General features: G+C 38.9%; 2 protein-coding genes across 2 annotated transcripts; both read left to right on the top strand.

Annotated features, from left to right (window-relative positions):
- The first annotated feature begins 1,666 nt into the window (after positions 1-1,666).
- LOC307030643 (uncharacterized protein C7orf57-like) lies at positions 1,667-6,350 on the top strand. Its single transcript, XM_079667189.1, has 9 exons — positions 1,667-1,820; positions 2,212-2,339; positions 2,588-2,634; positions 2,880-3,020; positions 3,110-3,206; positions 3,466-3,586; positions 3,927-4,006; positions 5,627-5,724; positions 5,982-6,350. The coding sequence occupies exons 2-9, from the start codon at positions 2,320-2,322 to the stop codon at positions 5,984-5,986; spliced, it is 609 nt and encodes a 202-aa protein (XP_079523315.1). The 5' UTR covers positions 1,667-1,820; positions 2,212-2,319; the 3' UTR covers positions 5,987-6,350.
- A 479-nt stretch (positions 6,351-6,829) lies between these two features.
- upp2 (uridine phosphorylase 2) lies at positions 6,830-9,130 on the top strand. The gene is made up of 7 exons (XM_079667188.1): positions 6,830-6,986; positions 7,118-7,232; positions 7,321-7,479; positions 7,598-7,712; positions 7,811-8,020; positions 8,129-8,275; positions 8,391-9,130. The coding sequence occupies exons 1-7, from the start codon at positions 6,934-6,936 to the stop codon at positions 8,531-8,533; spliced, it is 942 nt and encodes a 313-aa protein (XP_079523314.1). The 5' UTR covers positions 6,830-6,933; the 3' UTR covers positions 8,534-9,130.
- Positions 9,131-9,134: the final 4 nt, after the last annotated feature.

The raw sequence follows: 9,134 nt of genomic DNA, 5'->3' as shown, positions 1-9,134 counted from the left end.
GGCACAGCCTCACCTAGTGTCAGCAGAAAGTATTACAAATAATGATTACAAACAAATGCGAAAAATAAATTAAAAAATATATTTTAAGATCATGTTTAATTATCTGATTCGTCTGTACATTGCTGTTTTAGTCTGTGTTCTTCTAATTAGTCTCTACAGTGTGTCCCTATTGAGCTGTTTAGAGCCATGTGGGACAAAACCCGATCATGCCCTCACCCTCACTGTCTAAGTCAGGGGTGGGGAACCTTTTTCCTCTCAAGGGCCATTTCAATTTTTACAACATCCTTCGAGGGCCGTACAAATTATTGAACTCAACGCCTGCTTAAAAAACTCAAATCACAGCCCATTCATTTCGCGTTTCTTTCATGCTGTGCAAAGAAAAAGCAACCTCTTAATCCAGATATTTGACCATGACCCACGCATTCATGCACCGTGGCATGACCACAAAAAACAGAAAGATATGGACACAAGATGTGTGCAAATGTATTTAGTTTCATATCCATATGGACATGATTTAAGTGGGGGGGGTCGGATCTAACCTCATCTAGGGGGGTTTGGGGGCATGCACCACCATGAAGATTTTTTTTAAATGTTGAAGTTAAAAGCATCAATCTGGTGCACTTTGAGAGCAACATGAAGAGATCTATGGATACATCTCTCAACACCCATATGAAACAGAACTGTAAGCAGATTTGTTTCTTTATGGATATTTTACAAATCAATTCCCTTTTAAACTGTATTCTTGTTTATTAATAACAACTTTTTTTTACTGTCATATTAGTATTGTATAACTGTTTACTTTATTCTCTTATTTTTCTATAACTATAATGATCATATAAAGATGTGCCTTTACCTCACTGGTTGGAGAAAAAGCTTCTTATATTCGTTAGCATAGCTAGCTAACCAGATGCTAATAACAACAACGTTATTGACTGTATGATCAGTATGACAGATCGCCACTGGGCTTTCAACTAAAGACACAGCCACGCAAAAACTGTGGCATGTGTACAGCTCCTTATGGGTATTGCAATTTGTGAAGTCCCGGCCCGGAGCCGCGTTCTGGTGCTCTCCGTTAGAACTACACTCCAGTCAGACGAGACATATACCACGTGATGACACGTTAGGCTCGTGTTGTGTTCAAGGACCCTGACCTTGGCCAGGAAAAACAAGCTTGTTTAATTATTTTGCGGTCTAGATTTCTTGAATTTTTTTTCTTTTTTGCGTGTGTTTATAAATTACCCCGAGGGCCGTAATAAATGGTCTCGGGGGCCGTATACGGCCCGGAGGCCGGAGGTTCCCCACCCCTGGTCTAAGTGAACGGTGACTGTAAAAACTACACTGCGCATGCTCAGAGTATTGTCCTATTTAATGTGTGTGGCAAAAAAATAATGACCATTGGGGCATGGTGCTGCCATCCCCACCATACGTCATCTCGCATAATTCAGAGCTGATTGGCTGTAAGTACGTGTGCCGCGAAAAGTGTGGTGCGTGAAGAGGAGAGAGAGACGCGTCCCAAAACCAGGAAGTAAGCTGCGCATGGGTTCCCTTCACAAATAGCAATGAGATTTCTCCATAGGATTTTAGAAAATAGCTCAAAAGAAGATCTGTTGGAAACGTACCTGTTAGATAAATGCACGTTTTGTTCAGCCGGATAATATCCACATGTCTACCCTACTTTTATAATTTTCGAATCATAAGTCTATCGATTAGATTTATGATATACTTTTGAAACTACAAGAAGATAAGGAGGACTTTTACAAACAAGTAATAGAGATTTTTGTCCAGAAGGATAGCCAAATGGACTTCATCTTCAAGTCAAGGTAAGACCGCAATTGTATTGAAATGGGATCTTACTAAGAGAGAACAATTAAATATTTAAATGATAAAATTACATTTTTTGTTTATCCTTTTGTTGAACTGTCTGTTTAAAATTAATCGAAGCATCAGACAAAAAAAGCTTTTGAAAATAATATTATATTTTGATTTAGGTCAAAATATAATATTTGTAAATATTACAAAGCCATGAACCTCACTGTAGAAGCTTATATATAGACATCTAAGTTTTCTGTGCCCCACCACTTTTGTACATATAGAAACGCCACTGGACATACTGAATAACTAACTAACTAACTAACTAACTAACTGACTTGACTAACTGAATAACTAACTAACTAACCAACCGACTAACGGTTCTCCTACCTGTCACCTCAGAGCAGCAGCTGCACTCCAGGCTGTGTTAACTGGAAACCGTTTCCAGGGCAACGAGGTTAGACGTTTCAAACAGTGCTGCTCCGTACCGTTTCTTGCTTTTGTTCCACAATGTCCGTGCAATCCCAAAAGTAAGTTAAAACAACTTCTGTTTTCTTTTATCAAAACTATAATTGCTTTGTTTTAACCTGTTTTCCTGTAGACTCATACCTTTAACAGCGCGATGTTTGTTGAAAGGCTCGGATAATTAAACAGCAGTTAGGTCAGCTAACCAACGCTAACGTTAATGTCGTTCATTAATGCTAACGTTAATGAAGAAGTTACGTTAAGTTCGTAACAAATTGACAGTGTACCGGGGTTTTGTTTCAATTTTCACTAGAAATCTCTCAGTTACAATGAGTAACGATCTTCAATCTACATCAACTGGTAAGTACTAATGTTTAAACTGAAATAATTTGGTTAACTAGCTTAGCCATTATCAGCAGGCAGTGTGACCTGTCTTCTGTCTGACCCTGGTGGGAAGTGGTGGGAAAAATGTGGTTCAGTGTAGTTCATGATGAAATATATGATCTGTTTCCCCAGTTTCACAAATTAACTGTGTGTGTGTGTGTGTGTGTGTGTGTGTGTGTGTGTGTGTGTGTGTGTGTGTGTGTGTGTTTGTGTGCATGTAGACATAAATGGCCAGATCTCCCAGATCCCAGGACTGTCCCCTATCAGCTCTGTAGCTGAAGAGAAGGTCCGAGGGCGGAGGGCCGGAGTCCGAGAGAGTGACTCTGACTATATCAAGCTTGCAAAACAAGGAGGGCATAAGGGTAGATCCATCTTGTTGTGCTATATTTAGACACAGTCCAGTGTGCTTAATACTTTTACCAACATATATTTTGATCCTTTTTTTTATCAGGGCTTTTGTGGCACGAGGCAACACTTACTTCTAAATGTGATTCCTACAAACCTCTGGATTCCTTCCTCACTGCATCAGAAGGGGACGGCTTTCCAAGGTACAATTTGTCTTATAATTATCATGCACTCTAACTTGTAGTGAGGTGATGATTTATAATACTCCTACCACCTCAATTACGCTACTACTAACTGAATTTTCCAGTACTGCTTCATTACTGGTACTGCTTGAGAGTACTGTAAAATAGAAGGAACAATACATGCGGAAACAATCAGCCATAAACTGTAAATTGTCTACTGTTCTCCTCCAATTAAGTGAATGATACATATCATATCCCTATGTTGTGTTTTTTCCAACAGTATAATTAACAGTGAAGAGATGAAAAACCCTAGAGCCTTTCATTCAGCAGAGCCCCCCTTTGAGACCGACAATATGTCCGCCTGGGAGAGGGATGATAGCAGCAGCTATGGAAAAGAGAAGGTAAACAAGGAAATGTCAAAGTCATAAAATAAAAAAACCGTTATTCAGCCACACGTGCCACCACTATAACAATTAATTTAATCTCTTGAGTTGTTTTATACTATTATGATCATATGATAGAAGACAAAAATAGAGGGATTTTATTGATACTGTGGTGTTACTGACTGTTTCTGGATCAGGCAGACCTACTCTGTGGACCTTCTTTCTCAGTGGTTTGGAGTACAAATGAGAGCATGCTACCAAATTGAAAGCATACATAGGATTATAAAATATATATTCTGCGTATATTTACATTCATAAAATATCTATCAGCACTGTAACTTTGCTTTGTGTTCTGCAGAACAACAATGTTCATTACAACCAGATGGAGAAGTTGCAGGCACCCAGTCATTATCACGAGAGGAGCAAATTCAAGAGGATGTAAGTTCATGTGGTCACAAGATGGCGCTGTTGTTCTGTATGACGTTCGGGGCAAGCGGCTGGTGTCAAAAAATGCCACATTTTACACATCTCAGAAACATTATTAGATGAAATATACCAGATTTAATGGAGGCCAGTGATCTTATGTTAAACCATATCAGTCATTTTGAGTGGAACTCCCTTACAACACTTGAAGGATTACAGTTTTTTTAAGTCAGTAACATTTTAAATGGATCTTTTAATGATTGTGGAAAAAGCAAGCAGAACCTTACATATTCGGAACTTGACTATATTTGTAAGTGATTATCACAAAATTGAAGCCCATGATGATGGTAGGCAATTTCATAATTGTCTACACCAGCGGTTCCCAACCTTTTTCCACTCAGGGCCCATCTAAAATTTTTTCGCAGCCCACATTCAACCATAAATAATACGGAGGCTAAATAAAGTACTTTTTATTTTAATTAGAAAAGGAGCTGGCCATCAGTAACAAACAGACATTTTTATTACACAGTTTGGTTGAATACTCGATTCTGATTGGTCAATTCAGAACATGTGACACGTTGTTAATCCAGTAGTTCAGACCGCTGTCAAGGACTGTAATGCCCGTTGCTAAGGAGGATCGAGAAAGAAAAGGAAAAGAGGTTCAAATCGTAATAATGAAATGTTTCCACATAAATCATAATATTTTGCAAATGATTTGGTGGCCTACTTGCAATGCGGGGCCGCGGCCCACAGGTTGGTCTAGACTTTTTCATCTGTGTCATTTCCTAGTGGTTGGCATTACAACACATTGTATATGGCCGATTCAAAAAGTCTGTATATTTAACAGGATGTTGTCAGTAAAACCTACACCACGCTTCCGTGTTGTGATGACTATGCAGGAATGCCGATGGTCTTGCAGCACACTTAGGTCAAACACAGCTGCACACAAAATCCAGACGAGACAGGACATTCACCTCAAACTGTTTGTTTTGGCCGCCTGCTGGGCTGGGCCATGTTCCCGGTACATTCGAAAAATGTCATTGACATGTACCAAAAAATCAAATAACCTCACATACCCTGCTACAGAAACGAAACGGTAAATACTGTGGGTATAGTGCATGCATGGTTTTGATACTATATTCCCAAAAGTTCCTGAAAGGATCCACGGCAAATAGAAGCATAAAAACCTACCTTAAATCCATCACATCACATTATTTTTTAAAGAACACAATAGTCTATTATTTTATCATTGCAGTGCAGTAAACAGCTGATCATTGTCTTTGTGCAAGATATTGACTTAGAGAGTAAAAATAACAGTGTAGGCATTTCCTGAAACATTGTGTGTAACAATTATTATTACACACTCTTTTTCTTCACAGCTTTAAAGATAAGAAGGTTGAAAGATGTACATTGAAATTAATTGATAATAGCATTGTCAGTAGTTTGGTGTTACATGATTAAAAAACTGACAATTGTAAAAAACAAAACAAATATCATGTTAATCTAATTGGCACTTTTTTCGGGATGATTAAACATTACATTATACTTGAAACTACAAAAGCACCTTCTGGTTTGATTTCCATGAAAACAAAATGGTTTACATTTCAATCACATTTGGACTCTGTGTTTCTACAGAATGTATGACAAAAACCCAGCTCCTGTGGACATGTCTAAGCTTTTGAGCTTTGGTTACGCAGAAGACAAGAAACCAGCCGCCAACACTGATTTGTCAGGTGAGTCGCACAGGGTCTCTGACAGATTGTGTTACTCTCGTCCTGGTCACCATACCTCATTTACTTAATTGTTTTATTTACATCATGCCATCAAAATTCCTCTTATCATAATAAAATGAAATGAAGCCAACAATGTGAACTTTAAGATTTAAGTGGTTAGGTAATTAATGATGCGTCCTGACAGTGTAATGCAGAGATTATAAGTAAATGATGTGATGATGATTATGAGTGAATGACTCTCATATCCATGTCAACAGATTAAAAGACTGCCAGTGCCGTGGAAGGAAGGATATAACATTGAATGCTTCTAACAAGAACAGTTGCCATTCCCTGCTCCTTTTCTTAATTTCTTTACCGCTTCATACTGAACCACATCAAATGTTTTACTAACTTGCAATTGTTCTGTGATGTTAGAGGTTTAACTCATGTGTGAAAGTGCTTTGTTGAATCAAAGCCAAGACTTTTAAATGTTTTGTGGTGCCTAAAGTAACTGCATTCCTTAAGTTAAAATGGCACTAGTGACTCTTGTGTTTGTTTTTTGCTGTGTTTAAAAATATGTAAAAGGCAGCTTTAAGAAATTAAAGTTTGATAATATAAATGAAATTAAAGTTTTTCAAAATATTCAACTGTCTTTTTGTTTTTGCCTTTTATACGCCATTCGATTCGCTCTGCTGCGTTGACACTTTAATGAATGCAACACAATTAAAACACAACAGCAAATAATGTCTCATTTTTTGTAATATTACTATTAAAGTAAATTATACGATGCATACTATTACATTTTTGCAGGGTTAAGGTAAAGTTAGCTCTGTGTGACTGTCATTGTTTTGACACTGCAATGTGTTGCATTGCAGTGTCAAAGTTCAGTGTCAGAGCTCAGTGTTCTTACGGAAAGCTTTATGACATAACACGTTAGTTATTGACTAGCTTCCGATGGGTTTCTTTTTAAAGAAAAAATATACGTTTTGGATCTTGGCCAATCCTTTTTCAGGTGATTGATCTTGCTGTTTGTTTGAGACTGGTGGATGTTTTTGTGATGACGAACAGGTGCTACTCCTCCCTCTGGAACCAATCAGTGGCCGGGCCGGAGGTCGCCGCTATATAAGCTCTGCAGTCAGACATAACTGGTATTAAAAACTGCTAAGGTCTTACAGGAGAACAACTTTGGGAACACATTTCAAACTGGATTTCAAAGCCTCACCTGCTGTCATGGCACCAATTCTACTTAACTGTATGGGCAATGACCACAATGACTATATCAAGTGAGTATTTGAGAATCTCAACTAACTTTGGAAAAAGCATGTTTTTCTTCTTTAAAATCAAGTGTTTGGTAATCAATTCGGAGTATGCCTAGGATTTAGATTTGTAATATAGTGCACTTTATATCTTGTAGACAACTAGTCCAAGTGAAAAATCCCAACTTGGACACCATGGAGGAGGATATCCTCTACCACTTCAGCTTGGGCACCAAGACTCACAACCTTCCAGAAATGTTTGGAGATATCAAGGTTTGTGGAATGGATACAACAACAACAACAAATGATTGACTGTTTCAAATAAGAGAAACCAACAGTCCTCTTACTCTATTTCCCGTAGTTCGCGTGTGTTGGAGGCAGCGCGAATCGAATGAAGGCTTTCGCTCAGTTTATCCACAAGGAGCTGGAACTGCCTGGAAACCCAGAGGAAATCATAGACATCTGTGAGGGAACTGATCGCTACTGCATGTACAAAGTGGGACCTGTGCTCTCTATAAGTGTAAGTATCACACAGCAAGACTGTCTTAGTTGTCTTCATTCCTACTGGCTTCAAAATGGCACGGCTGGTTTAACATGTTCACGTCTTGATAATCGTTTCTATGCTGTTTCCCTCATAGCACGGCATGGGTGTCCCTTCCATCTCCATCATGCTGCATGAGCTCATCAAACTGCTGCACCACGCTCAGTGCCGGGATGTGGTTCTGTTACGTCTTGGAACATCTGGTGGAGTCGGTAAGAGCATTATTTTTAAATGTAAAACTGTTGGCAAACTTTTTCTATTTCATTGAATGTTTCTTTGATTTTGTATTTCTGCTCGGCGTTGTCTTTAGGTCTGGCTCCAGGCACAGTGGTTGTCACGGATAAAGCCGTGGACTACTCCTTCCGCGCCCAGTTTGAGCAGGTGGTTCTGGGTAAAGTCATCACCAGGAGCACTGAGCTGGACGAGGGGGTGGCCAATGAGCTTCTGCAGTGCTCCTCCGAGCTTCAAAACTTTCCTACAGTGATTGGAAACACCATGTGCACACATGACTTCTATGAAGGTATGAACCCCATCTAATGCTTAGGTTGTTTGTGATCAAATCAATCATGGAGAACTTTAACAGATCAACACCATTGGGCAGGTAGTGACAGATACTGTGATTCTGTAGGTCAAGGACGACTTGACGGCGCCCTCTGCTCCTTCTCTAATGAAGACAAACTTGAGTATCTGAGGAAAGCTTACGATGCCGGAGTGAGGAATATTGAAATGGAGTCCACTGTCTTTGCTGCAATGTGCCGTGTCTGTGGCCTGAAAGGTAATTTTGAAGGCAAAACATCATCGTCATTCTGCAAAGTTAACGAGTGTTTTGAAGATACAATGTTGACATTAGTGTGTACTTCATGACTGATGATCTCTCTTTTCCCCTCCAGCCGCAGTGGTCTGTGTCGCCTTGCTGAACCGATTTGACGGAGACCAGATCACCTCCACTCACGACGTCCTGGTGGAGTACCAGCAGAGACCCCAGGTCCTGGTGTCCCACTTCATCAAGAAACGCCTGGGACTGATTGTCTGAAACCCTAACCCAACACCTGCCTCCCAAATAGAGTGTATATAGCTGATATGTGGATATGTATATATTGAACTTGTTCATATGTGTATTAGACACTTATTTAAAGATTAAGCTTAAATATGAAGTATTTTGCTTGTGTATAGTATCTATTGTGTCTTTTAATATATGATGCTCTGGTATTTATGTATGGTTACATTAATTTTCTAAAGAATGTGTTCTGTATGTTTATTTTAAATACTTGACTTTAATTGTAAGTTGAGAAATAGTTAGCCTCCATTAGAGGTTTGCAAACCTCTTGTTGAATGGGATGTATGCATTAGTCCTTAGTGCTTTCTCTTATTATACAATAAGATTATTTTAACCTTACTTCAATGTATTTCAGTGATGAATGTGCTATCAGATGACCAGAGAAATGGATCATGTATAATTACATCTGCCACAGAAGCATGTTTTTGCAAATGCAAACATCCTGAAAGTAACATAAGCGGCAATAGAGATTGATAAATGTGCAGAGGTCATTTTTATTTGTTGAAGTTACATATTTATCATCAATCGGTGATACTGTATGATATTGTATTTCCCATGAGATGCTGTAGAGTTGATG

Source organism: Notothenia rossii, assembly GCF_949606895.1.
Source record: "Notothenia rossii genome assembly, chromosome: 2".
NCBI classification, from domain to species: domain Eukaryota; kingdom Metazoa; phylum Chordata; class Actinopteri; order Perciformes; family Nototheniidae; genus Notothenia; species Notothenia rossii.
This window is presented reverse-complemented; position numbering and strand designations above follow the sequence as displayed.